This window comes from Zeugodacus cucurbitae, chromosome 2 (assembly GCF_028554725.1).
Source record: "Zeugodacus cucurbitae isolate PBARC_wt_2022May chromosome 2, idZeuCucr1.2, whole genome shotgun sequence".
Taxonomy (NCBI): Eukaryota; Metazoa; Arthropoda; class Insecta; order Diptera; family Tephritidae; genus Zeugodacus; species Zeugodacus cucurbitae.
In genome coordinates, this window is record NC_071667.1 from 34,105,838 (window position 1) to 34,119,618 (window position 13,781).

The 13,781-nt window shown below is 39.5% G+C and overlaps 2 protein-coding genes across 2 annotated transcripts; both read right to left on the reverse strand.

Moving 5' to 3' along the window:
* Nucleotides 1-1,142: 1,142 nt before the first annotated feature.
* On the reverse strand, nt 1,143-1,571 carry LOC128919960 (ribonuclease H1-like). The gene has a single exon (XM_054225889.1). It carries the CDS (start codon nt 1,569-1,571, stop codon nt 1,143-1,145), a length of 429 nt encoding a protein of 142 aa, XP_054081864.1.
* A 3,168-nt stretch (nt 1,572-4,739) lies between these two features.
* Nucleotides 4,740-5,602, reverse strand: LOC128919961 (uncharacterized protein DDB_G0280205-like). Its single transcript, XM_054225890.1, has 2 exons — nt 4,796-5,602; nt 4,740-4,748 (listed from the first exon to the last, which is right to left on the reverse strand). Exons 1-2 carry the CDS (start codon nt 5,600-5,602, stop codon nt 4,740-4,742), a joined length of 816 nt encoding a protein of 271 aa, XP_054081865.1.
* Between the last annotated feature and the right edge of the window lie 8,179 nt (nt 5,603-13,781).

The window sequence follows — 13,781 nt, forward strand, 5'->3', positions numbered from 1 at the left end:
TTTAGCCTCGCAATCCAACGCAGAAACTCTCTTACCAACAGATGCTAGTTCGGACTGAGTGGCCATTTAAATGTTAAAGTCCTCTCTCGATTAACCAAAACCAAACTCTACAAGTCCCTTATCATCCCCTTCTGCTTTATGGTGCAGAAGCATGGACGATGTCAACATCCGATGAGACGGCACAAGAAGTTTTCGAGAAAAAGGTTTTGTGGAAGATTTATGGTCCTTTGAACATTGGCAAAAGCGAATACCGAAGATGATGGAACAAAGAGCTATACGACGACACTGACATAGTTTAGCGAATAAAAAGACAGAGGCTACGTTACCTAGTTCATGTTGTTCGAATGACGAAAGCGCTTCAGCTTGGAAAGTGGTGATGCAGTACCCGCTGGTGGAAGCAGGGGAACAGTAAGCCCTCAATTCCGTTGGAAAAACCAGGTAAAAAGTGACCTGGTTTCTTTTAGTATTTTCAATTGGCACCAGACAGCAAAAAGGAGAGAGAACTAGCGCAAAACTAGTTTTCGCATAAGCGGTGCATACGCCAAAAATGTATATTTGTATGTATCTATATATAAATAAGATCAGGTTAGCCAGACTCTCCCCATTCCTAAGGTTATTTTGAAAGGGCAGAAGATATATTACGTCTTTAAGGTAGGTAGGTAGGAGTGCTGCCATATAATTATATGGCCCCAATTAGCACTAGATGTGCCATTTTGTTGCACTATTCGTAGACCTTATCATTTACTGTTCTCCCGTTTCATCTTTCCGTTCAAAACACTTTGTGTTTTCGATGAAGCTACTTATGTCCGATATGCTTTTAGTGGATATCCATTCAAGGCTTGTTGCCTGATGTTCTCCAAGTGTCCTGTGTCTGATTTGCGATAGGGCTTGACATTCACAGAGAAAGTGGAATATTGTTTCCTTATTCCCCTCTAGTTCACAGCCTCGACAAATGTTATTATAGGTTATGCCCATTTTCATTGCATGTTCTCCAAATGACCAATAACCCGTTAGAGTAGCTGTAAGTCTGAAAATACTTTTCCTGGACATATTTAATAATACCCCAGATTTAGTCTTATCGTATTTTGGCCATATCTGTTTAGTTATTTTGTATTTTGTTGTATTCTTCCATCTGTTCTCTGCTAATTGTTCGAATTGTATGTTGAGCTCTCTTTTGATTGCGGGCATGGTATTGGCATAGCTTCGGATTCGTCTAAAACGGCTCCTGCTTTTGCCAACTCGTCTGCCTTTTCGTTACCGAAGATGTTCCTATGGCCGGGAACCCAAACCAAGTCTAATTGTACTTTGTCTTTCAGAGTGCTCAATGCCTTCTTGCAGTTTTGGACTACGCTGGAATTAGTAAATGGCGTCGACAAAGCTAGGAGCGCCGCCTGACTATCTGTATAGATTATTGCTTTTTGTATCCTCTGGTGGTTAGCCAATAGAACTTCACAGGCCTTCTCTATGTCCAGTACTTCCGCATGGAAGATGCTAGCCAAGTTCGGTAGACGGAAGGAGCGAGAAATTTTAAGATCATCGGAGTATACACCTGTGCCTACTCCGCAGTCCATTTTGGACCCGTCGGTATAGACTGATATAGTATTTTCCTCCCTTATTATACCTCTTCTCCACTCTCGTCTAGAGGGTATCCTCAACTGGAATCTCCTATTGAAGACTAACTCCGGGATAATGAAATCTGATTTATTGGCATTTACTTTAACTCTGTTCAGAATGTCACTATGTCCATAGTTTTTCTGTTTCCATCCACCTAGCTCCTTAATTCTTATGGCAGAGCATGCAGCTATTTTATGGATATGGATGTCTATGGGTAGTTGGTATAGAAGCACATTAAGTGCCTCGGTCGGGCAGGACCTTAAAGCACCTGTAACTCCTACGCAGGCTGCTCTTTGTAGTCCATTTAATTTCCTGATATTATATTGTTTCTTTAATGCAGGCCACCAGACCAAGGCTCCATATGTAAGTATCGGTCTGATGACGGCAGTGTACATCCACATGATTATATTTGGCCTAAGGTCCCAGTTCCTGCTGACGATTCTCTTGCAGGTGTAGTAGGCCATATATGCTTTCTTTGTTCTTTTATCTATGTTCATTTTCCAGTTCAATTTGGTGTCTATCTCAATCCCTAAGTATTTTGCTGTGGGTGACAGAGAGAGAGGTGTACCATTGAGCTCCGGTAGATGAAATTGGGGTATTTTTGTTCTGTTCGTAAATAGCATCAGTTCTGTTTTATTGGGGTTAATACCTAGTCCATTATTTATGGCCCATAGGTTTAACTTTCTCAAGGCTCTTTCCATGATTTCGCTGACTGTTGAGGGGAACATGCCTGATACCATCAGCACTATGTCGTCCGCGTATGCTACTGTTTTTACTCCTCCTTCATTGAGTTGGAGTAGTACTTCGTTCAGCGCTACCACCCATAAGAGTGGGGAGAGGACTCCTCCTTGAGGTGTCCCCCTGCTTACATAACTCTCTCGTGTTGCAGCGCCGTTTGAAGCTGTTATCCTTCTATTAATAAGCATCGACTGTATCCATCTGCACACCATATCGTTTATGCCGGAATGTGTCAGTGAATTAATGATTGTGTTTATTTCTATATTATTAAAGGCTCCTTCTATATCAAGAAATGCAGCCATTGTGTACTGTTTGTGATGTAACGATTTTTCAATTACATTTATCACATCATGAAGGGCAGTTTCGGTTGATCGACCCTTCATGTATGCATGTTGGGACTTCGATAATTTACCTGCGATGATTGATCTAATATGTATATCTATTAGCCTTTCTAGTACCTTCAACATGAAGGATGTTAGGCTTATAGGTCTGAAGTCTTTAGCATTATCATGCGTTCTTCTTCCTGGTTTTGGAAGAAAGACTACTTTGATTCTTTCCAACTTCTTGGGATATAAGATAGTTGAATGCTTGCCTTGTAAATATTGTTGAGCCTTTGAACTATTGGTTCTTCCAGCTTTTGTAGCATTACAGGTATTATACCATCTGGTCCTGCCGCTTTAAATGGCGAGAAACTGTTTATTGCGTATATAATTTTCATTCTGTCTACTATGTGACTGGAATAATCATGTTCGTTCGTTTGCGTTACTGGTTGAACCTCCGCTACTGCTGTTTGTTGACTCCCAGGGAAGTGTGTGTTTATGAGTACCTCCAGTGCTTCTTCCGCAGAGGAGGTCCAAACATCTCCCCCGTCTTTATGTAGGCAGTGCTGGTGTGTTCTTTTGATAGTATTTTACTCAGCCTGGCAGATTCTTTGCAACTTTCTATCGAGGTGCAAAAGGATCTCCATGAGTCTGTTTTAGCTTTTTTGACTGCTTTTTTGTATTTTTTCATACAATCTTTGTATGGTTGCCAGACTTTAGTTCTGAAACTTTCGTTGAAGGCTTTCCATAGTTGTGTTCTCAGGTTTTTAAGATCACTGTTCCACCAAGGAGGAGACTTCTTCTTTTTCAGAACTGTCATCGGTGTGGATTTATTGAACGAGGTTGATAAAATTTTTTCTATCTTCTCTACCTCGGTATCTAGTTCTTGCGAATTGCTAATAATGTTATTACTTGTTCTTTCCATGCTCTTTATTGCTGTTTTAGTAAATTTTTCCCAATTCGTTCTTCTAGGATTTCGGTATTGTTGAGGAGTACTGCGTTTCTCACGGATGCTGAAGAGTATCCATGAGTGATCCGACATGGAAGGTTCTTCGGATACCGTCCAGTCATCTACAACTGAGTCTGTTGATAGCGTGGGATCCAGCACTTCCTCCAAACCCGAAAACCTGTCCGAGCTTGGGAAAATAAATGTCGGTCTGCTGCCCTTATTACATATACTTAAATTGCTGTTTAAAATATATTGTAAAAGCGACTCACCTCTGGTATTTGTACTGGAGCTTCCCCATAGGGTGTGCCTGGCGTTGGCATCACACCCTATTAGGATATCTTCTTTGTTATTGTTTTCGATCACTTTTCTGAGGGCTGCGGGTGGTACGTCCCCATCATGTGCCATGTAGGTTGAGATCAAGAAGAAATGTTTTTCTTTTTGCTCCACCTTTACAACTGTGGTATCTGCTGTGCTGTAATTTGGACAAAGGAATGCATTTATATTTTTATTGATAAGAATGCATGCCCTTGGTTTACCTTCATTACGCATATAGAAAAGATTAAAATTGCTGCTGTTTAGCCCTTTGATCGTGTCCTCCTTGACCCAGAGCTCTTGTATAAGGCTGATGTCGATGCCCCTCTCGCTTATGAGGGTAGTCAGATTTGCTGTAGCACTCTTTGAGTGCTGCAGGTTTATCTGCACGCATCTTAGACTGTTTATCATTTTTGCTCTCTCCGATGTCCACATTCCTTAGCAACAGGCTGGCGTCGTCGACCTCTTCTGTGTCGTCTTCGTCAGCCGTTTTGTCGCCTTGGAATATTTTCATCCTGGCCTTGCGAATTCCGAAACTGATTTTATTGTCAGCTTTTCCCAGAGCCTCTAAGGACTCCTCGCATATGGCCACTAATATTGGCCTGCTGGTTTTATTTGGCTTTTCCTCCTTTATCAGCTGCCACTCGTCTACACCTGGTATAGATTTGTTCTGCAGCTTGATACACCTCAGGAGTTTTTCGCCTGGCTCCTCCAAAGCGGGTAACCAAATGCGTGCACGAGGCCTCTTTGGAATTTCACTGACGGGTATAAGCCTCAATTGGAGGCTCTCAAAGGCGTTGCTAATCTTAGCTACACTACTCGTCAGGAAATCCAGAGAAGACTGGTTCATACATTTGATCACCCTGTAACCCCTCAGGGTTTCGGAAGAGTCAAACTCTGGATGAGGACCCGCAGGATTGTCGAGCACATAGCTTAACACTAAACCCGACAATCTGACGTCGATCTCCACCCATCTGTCCTGTATAGTGTTTGGTGAGGATGAATTTCCGTCGATAATGGCTACCTGTAGGCAGTCCCTGGCTACATCGCTGAAGTGTCTTGCAGCATTTGTACTGTTCTTCTCGCTTTCACCCTGCCTAGGTTTCTTGGTATGGGTTCCTTGCGGTTCATTGAGGGAGCGATTCCTTTTCTGGGAACTGCTCGCCTTCGTATTCTCTTCCAGTGGTTCTGATTGCTTCCTTTTCAGGAAGCTTTCATACTCCTCCACTGTTTCCTGTAGCCTCTTAATCTCAACTTCATCAACGGGTTTACCGGCTACCTGATCCTTGGCTATCTTGCTAAGCACAAAAACTGCCCTCTGGTACCGGTTTTTCCGCAGTTGATTTTGCGATTTCTTACTTTTCTTTTTTGTTGTTTCTCCTTTAGCTGCCAGTACACTTTGGTTGGTGTTCTTGGCGGCGCTGGAGGTGGAAGCTTCCACATCTGGCTTACGAGTACCCTGATTGGTACACACTGCTGTCACTACCGGTGTACTGTGGCTGGTACTCCCGGTAGTACTCTTACTCGTCTCCTGACTGGAGGCGAGTAACTCGTCCTCATCGGATTCCATTATAGGACTCCGATATGTAGTAGCCTTTCCGGTGGTCGTAGCATTGGTCGTCAAGGTAGTTGTTGTAGTTGTTGTTGTTGTAGTTGTTGTCTGGTTCATAGTTGGTCCCACGAGTAAGCCGGAAGGGGTTGGTCACTCGTACGCAGAGCCGGTATGCGCAGAGAAGGCATTTAGATACCTCCAACCTCGCCCGGGCATCGGAGGGGACCGTTCGCGATCAGCTATTCGTTACCGCCCGCTGACCATTCAGCTATCGGCACGGGTGCCTCAACACCTTGGCTTAGGGTGGTGTTGGTGCGGGTGTCCTCACACTTCCACAATAGGATACAGACGTAAAACCGTAGGTTTATTCATCTGTATCCCCATTGTGAGAATTATTAGGTTTCCCTCTTAGTTCGTAGAAGTAGTGCGCGTTCCCATTTGGGATGCACGCATTACTTTTACTTAAGCCCCTTCACCACGACAAGGTGACCAACGTAGAAGGAGACGTCTTTAAAAAGTCAGAAATGTTTTTGAAAGATCTTAAGATTTTAATATTTAATATTTGTTTCGGATAAAGAGTGAATTTATTGATTTGTTAATTTAACTTTTGGTTTATTCATCTAGGAAAGATAGTATTTTTAATTTAAAATAATATTTTAAATTAAATGTTTGCTTTTGGTAAAATAATTATCTAACGGGTGATTTTTTTGAGGTTAGGATTTTCATGCATTAGTATTTGACAGATCACGTGGGATTTCAGACATGGTGTCAAAGAGAAAGATGCTCAGTATGCTTTGACATTTCATCATGAATAGACTTACTAACGAGCAACGCTTGCAAATCATTGAATTTTATTACCAAAATCAGTGTTCGGTTCGAAATGTGTTTCGCGCTTTACGTCCGATTTATGGTCTACATAATCGACCAAGTGAGCAAACAATTAATGTGATTGTGACCAAGTTTCGCACTCAGTTTACTTTATTGGACATTAAACCAACCACACGAATGCGTACAGTGCGTACAGAAGAGAATATTGCGTCTGTTTCTGAGAGTGTGGCTGAAGACCGTGAAATGTCGATTCGTCGCCGTTCGCAGCAATTGGGTTTGTGTTATTCGACCACATGGAAGATTTTACGCAAAGATCTTGGTGTAAAACCGTATAAAATACAGCTCGTGCAAGAACTGAAGCCGAACGATCTGCCACAACGTCGAATTTTCAGTGAATGGGCCCTAGAAAAGTTGGCAGAAAATCCGCTTTTTTATCGACAAATTTTGTTCAGCGATGAGGCTCATTTCTGGTTGAATGGCTACGTAAATAAGCAAAATTGCCGCATTTGGGGTGAAGAGCAACCAGAAGCCGTTCAAGAACTGCCCATGCATCCCGAAAAATGCACTGTTTGGTGTGGTTTGTACGCTGGTGGAATCATTGGACCGTATTTTTTCAAAGATGCTGTTGGACGCAACGTTACGGTGAATGGCGATCGCTATCGTTCGATGCTAACAAACTTTTTGTTGCCAAAAATGGAAGAACTGAACTTGGTTGACATGTGGTTTCAACAAGATGGCGCTACATGCCACACAGCTCGCGATTCTATGGCCATTTTGAGGGAAAACTTCGGAGAACAATTCATCTCAAGAAATGGACCCGTAAGTTGGCCACCAAGATCATGCGATTTAACGCCTTTAGACTATTTTTTGTGGGGCTACGTCAAGTCTAAAGTCTACAGAAATAAGCCAGCAACTATTCCAGCTTTGGAAGACAACATTTCCGAAGAAATTCGGGCTATTCCGGCCGAAATGCTCGAAAAAGTTGCCCAAAATTGGACTTTCCGAATGGACCACCTAAGACGCAGCCGCGGTCAACATTTAAATGAAATTATCTTCAAAAAGTAAATGTCATGAACCAATCTAACGTTTCAAATAAAGAACCGATGAGATTTTTATGCGTTTTTTTTTTTAAAAAAGTTATCAAGCTCTTAAAAAATCACCCTTTACCATAAACTTTACGTCTCTCTCCTGGCCGATGTATTTACCCTGGTCATCGAAAAAGTAATAAAAAAATTTATTAAATAACTTGCACTTACGTCAGAAGATAAATAAAAGGGACAAAAATCATAATACAGAGGTTTCATAAAAAAACTAAAATTTTTCTTTGGCCGTTTTCTCTATGCAATTGAAACCTCTTATCGTAGAATCACCCATATATAAATTAACACAATTGATTATGAAATCCTCATCATACCAGCTGTTTTTTTTGACTTTTCCATAAGCCAATAGTTTCGGTTGCAGTTGTACGTAAATAATTTGATATGACGCCCCACAATTCCCTTATACCGAGTTGCCCAGCGAAGTCGATCAGCCTCAAGCCGTTTGGCAATGTTTCGTCATGGAGGCTGAATTTTCCGACTGTTGTGCCAAATACGCCTTAGCGTTTAAATCGCCAAGTACGATTTTGATATTGCGGCGGGGGCAGCGCTCAAGAAACTATCTTTGGTCACATCATACTTCTTTTCCGTAAGGATTGCGGGACGCGGATTGTGGCCAGACGTTCATCCACTGGGGTGAATGCCAGGGCTGCTCCTTTACATTGCCGCTGTAGTAGATGTCACAAGAACCCACATTCTTCCGTCCTGTCCCGTCCATCGAATTTCTTGGATAGCGGTGATGTCAGCCTTTATTCTTACGAAGACATAAACCAGCTGGGCGGAGGGAGCTTTCCAATTAAGGGTCTGCACATTACAGGTGCATGCCCTTAATTCGTAGTCCTTTATACGTTTGCAGTGGTCGTCATCAAAATTGGGGTCTCTCATCCGAGGCTGTTGCTTCCTTTTCATTGTGGTGGGTCGAAACCCTACGCACAACCGCATAATCGGAATTCGCCCTCTCGCTTTAGCTCGCCTCCATTAGAATAGTCTATACTATCGCACTACCTATCGGTCAATTAACAGACTCCAAACGTGAAACAATATGTCAAGGGAATCGCCTCTTAATTTATATCTCGCAATTTATTTATTTAATTTCATTAATATAAAACACTATTTGACCCACATATTCGGTATATACATATGTATGTATGTATAAGGCATAAGGTCCATTGAAAGTTTGAAAACCCCAATATTAGGTATATGGAGAAGTTATGACCGCATTTTACTCATTTTTGGAACGAAGACATACTATTGGATGAAAAATATACCCTCTGAATTCGTTCAAAATATCTGAGAGACTTACCTATATTTTCGGTAAAAAATATTTGTTTGATGCACTGAGGTCTTCAAGACTTATGGTTCGATTTCAGTGATATTTAGAATAGCGATACCTCACTATAAATGCAGTAGTTCTTCAAAGTTCTGTTCCGATATCTTCACTAGTGCTTACTTTATATATTGAAAAATAAACGATTCAGATCAACTTCAAAGCTCTGGTAAGTAGGAGTGGTTGTGAACCGATTTTTATAAAATTTTATTGGAATGCCAGGGAAAAAATACTAATCGAATTTCATTGAAATTGGTCTGGTATTTTTCCTTACTGATTTAATGCATTTTTAGTAGTTTTCAACATAACCTTTGTATGGGAGCTAGGCTTGGTTATAATCCGATTTCCTTCATTTTAGGACTGTATAAGGTAGTATGTATCTAAAAGAAACGACCCTAGAGAGTTTGGTGGATATAGCTTTAGTAGTTTACGAGATATGTACAAGAGATTTAGTAGGGGCACGACCGTGCACACTTCTCCAAAAATATTTCATCTAAATATGGCCCTTCCTAGTGCGATCCTTTATACCTAATTTTATAACTTTATTTATGGCTTAGTTATGGCACTTAATGTGTTTTCGGTTTTCGCCATTTTGTGGGATTGGCAGTAGTCCGATTTTCCCATCTTCGGAAGCAACCTTCCTATGGTGCCAAGAAACACTCGTACAAGTTTCAACAAGATATCTAAATTTTTATTCAAGTTACTGCTTGCACAGACGGACAAACATCCATTTCAAATCTACTCGTCACCTTGATCACTTTGGTATATATAACTCCATATATAACTCTTTTAGTTTTAGGTGTTACAAACAACCGTTATGTGAACAAAACTATGCGATTTAAATAAAAACTAAGTCAAGTGGTGAAACTGAAAAAAATTATTTTTCACTTAAATTTGTTTCGTGAAACCGGCTGTATGTGTCAGAATTGGTCCATTTTGGAAGATTTTATTGGATTTGAATTTCTTTGTTATGGGTTTTCATTTTTTAACAAATAATTAATAAAATAGTTTATTAAACTGCAATTTACGGATATTTAACTAATTTTTATTGAAAAACATACCTCTAAGTGAGTACTCGAATTAACAAAAATTCGATGTAACGAAGAGGCCTGACAATTAATGTGTCCGTTATTTCGGAAATCTACTGTACTTCTATCTATATAGTCTCATAAATCTTTGATCGGGTAAAGATATGGGAACTGAGGAGGAGTTTTTAGGATGTGAGGAGTGTTGTACAAAACCCACTAGCGAAGAATTACTGCTATATGCTTGGGGTCATTGTTTTGCTGAAAGTAATAGTTGATCTCAATTCCAAGTTCTTGATCTTTCTTCAAATTTTTTTTTTTAGAAAATTCAATATTTCATCAATAATTTCTCCAATATTTCATCAATAAACACTAGTAACCTCTCATCTCTGCTGACATACACCCCCTCACAAAAACTGCAACACATCCGTATTTTACTACTGGGTGTATTTTTTTTCGCTTTATCAAAATCCAAAAATATGACTTGTAGAAACAAAATTGGTTTCATTGGAGGAAATAATATTCTCCCAAAATACCGTCGACATGTTTAAGTGATCCTTTGCGACTAAAAGTCGCTTTGTTTCGTCCACCCTACTTATGACTCTCACTATTTAGCACTCTACGAACAGTGCGAGAGCGAACAACTGTATCTGTGTCTTCGTTGCGGATTGCATCTACATATATCTCGTGATAGAGTTTTGAGATATTTTTATATCTTGTCGCGATAATCCACGTCGAAAGTTGTGAAAAACTTAGTGTTGCCTAGGCCAGAAATATATATAGCAGCCCTCGTACATTCCAAAAATGAAATAAATCGGATAATAACCACGCCCATACAAAGGTTAGGTTGAAATTTTCCAAAAGTGGGTTACACTAAGGAAAAACGTCAGAAAGACTAAATTTTACATAAGAAATGGCAGACGGAAGCTGCACTCAGATTTTTTTACAAAATAGAATAGGCGTTGCGTCGCCCACTTATGGGTCAAAAACCATATCTCAGGAACTACTCGACCGATTTTGATGAAATTCGGTATATAATATTTTCTTGACACCCCGACAACACGGATAAAAATGGGCGAAATCGGTACACAACCACGACTACTTTCCTTATAACGCAATTTTGAATTCCATTTGATTCCTTCACTTTATAATATATACCATAGAACTGTATGAGTGCCTAATTTCCTTACTGAGAGTAAACTTACTTCAAAACCGATGGCTGTGTCCACTCACACTCATAGACATGCATTGTGAGCTAATATCTACTCAAAGAACTATGAGTGGAGAAGCTACTGAGCCTGTCGTGTACTTGCTATTGCATATTAATTGTATTTGTTTTACACACTCTTCTTTTTGATTTTCACTGACAAGTGGTGATCTTACTCATGACCAGCAAAGGAAAAAGCAAGAAACACTCATCACCAGTAGCGCGTGTACTTGAGTGTTTACTATTGTATTGTTGTTTGTGTATTCTTTTTTTGTCGTGCTTCAGTTTTTTGTGCGTTGTTTTATGTATGCTGTCGCAATTGTGTCATTCGTTGTGGAACATTCCCTGCAAGAACAATGTCAACCTTTTGACTGTTCATACGATAATTAGTATTGAAACTATTTTTTAGCATCTGGGGTGATTCCTAGGTACTTAACATTATTGTGATGTGGTATAGGAGTACCATTTATGTAAATGGGATGGTATAATGTTTTTTTAAGTGAAGTCTACGTGCATTGATTTGGAATCGTTTAATTTAATGCGCCTCTTGGAAGCCCATTTAGTAATTGCATTGACTGCTGTTTGCACTCGAAGGGTAGATATTGAGGTTGACTCTCCGGCTGCTAACAGGGCTGTGTCATCCGCAAATGTCGCTGTCACATAACTTGAGTCAGTGGGGATATCATTTGTAAAAAGCAAGTAAAGCATTGGCCCCAACACGCTTCCCTAGGGAACACCCGCTTCTATCGGTTGAAAGTTTGAGTATGCATCCTCTTGTTTTATGCGAAAGTATCTATCTTTTAGGTAAGAAGCAATTATTTCGCAATATTGTTTGGGTAACATGCATTTTAGTTTCAGCAGTAGACCCGAATGCCAAACTCTATCAAAAGCCTGAGACACGTCTAAGAAGGCCGCAGAACAAACGTTCTTTTTATCCATAGCATTTTCAACGAAATTAACGATTCGGTGTACCCCTGGTCAATTGTTGAATGACGAAAGCCGAACTGAAGTACTGGTATAAAGTGTTTTCGATCTATTATTGATTTGAGCCTCTTTATGAGAACGTTCTCGAAGACTTTCGATAGAGCTGCAGCAGCGATATTGGCCTGTAAGATGTAACATCATGTAGTGGTTTACCCGGCTTAAGTATCATAATAACTTCAGATACTTTCCAAAGCGATGGAACGTATCTTATGTATAATGCGCTGTTTACAATTTTTTTTATACAATTCTTTGGTAGATTGCGTAATATCTCTCCTGTTATTAAATCAAACCCAGCAGCTTTTTGGAGCCTTGCGTTCCTGCTAAGACTTTTAATTTCTTTACAAGTAACTGGAGAAATGCTGAAGCTGAGTGGATCCAACCAACTATTTTCACAGTTTAGCTCATGTCCATCGTTAAGTGTAAATGTGTTTCTCAAATGATTCGCATATACTGCAGCTTTTTGTGCATTTGTTTTGGCCCACTCAGTTTCGTTTATTTTTATTGGTGCGACATATTTTATTTGTTTATTAATATTCTTTGCAGCTTTCCAGAGCGAATAATAGGCTTACGACGAACGGGGCCGATTTACGGTTTTAAAGAAAAGTTATAATTTTGGAATTCAACGTTATAATAATTCAGTGTATTTTGTTTAAAATTAAATGTACATTAAGTTTTGAAGGGTGTATGTGTATATATGTACAATAATTGTTAATATGTTTAAATACAATTTAACTTTAATTTAGTGTTAGTATATATTTATTTTACTGACCTGTTTTGCGTATGATTTTTCCTTCTTGTGTTGTATGGTGTTGAATGTTGTGATTGTGGGGGATATGCTCTCCAAGTTATTCTCCAAGTGATTGTTGAATTGTTGTTTACTTTCCTTTTTGTGTATTAAATTTGTGTTTTGAATATTTGATTTGCTTATTTCACTGTATATTGAATTTGTGTGTTTTTCTTCACTTCAGAAAAAGCGCGGGTGTTTTGTTCGGATCCTTCCAATGATGTCTTCTTTTTCTTCGTGTAATGATCGGTTGATTTAGTATACAGCGAGTTTGGACACGTTTGAAGGAATAGTTTTAAAACTGTCTAATTTTTGTTCTTAGTTCCCCTGTACATCTATTAAGCTCAGATTTGAGAGCAGCCGACCTAGTTTGCTGTCATCTTCGTCGAAGTTTGGGTTTTTTATGGATACCATCTAAAATGTATTTTGGGATACTTTGTTGATGACAAAAAAGTCAAGTAGATCTGGTAATTTCCTACTATCTACAGGCCAATAAGTGGGTCTCCCTGTCGAAATGACATTGCATCCAATAACTTGTACAGCTTTCAGTAGTTCTCGACCTTTGGTTGTTGTTAAATGTGATCCCCAATGAATGTGAATTTAATGTTTTGCATTAAAATCACCACCCATGATGTACCTTCCGTCATATTTTTTTAATAAACTCCTAGAAGTATCAGTTTTGATATTATGCCTGGGCGGACTATATAGAGCAATTATGTATAATGACTGATTTTGCATTTTTACTGAAATTGCTGTAGCTTGGATTTCTTCAGTCTTAATCTGGGCTTCTTCGAAATGTTTTATAATACTTTTGATTAAAACCGCACTTCCTCCTCGTGCTGAGTTTGCTGGGTGCGGAGTGTGGTATAAGTCATAATTTTTGAATTTTTAAAATGAATGGTTCGTAAAATGTGTTTCGGACAACAAACATACATCAATATTTCTGTAGTTTAGAATAACTTCCAATTCATTTTTACTTTTGGAAAGACCATTGGCGTTCCATAGCATTATTTTCAAAGAGTTATTGTTCATCAATAAATTGTA

Bases quoted from the DNA above. Each gene is read 5' to 3' on its own strand.
- LOC128919960 (XM_054225889.1), bottom strand. From the start codon at position 1,571: ATGGACTGCGGAGTAGGCACAGGTGTATACTCCGATGATCTTAAAATT.
- LOC128919961 (XM_054225890.1), bottom strand. From the start codon at position 5,602: ATGAACCAGACAACAACTACAACAACAACAACTACAACAACTACCTTG.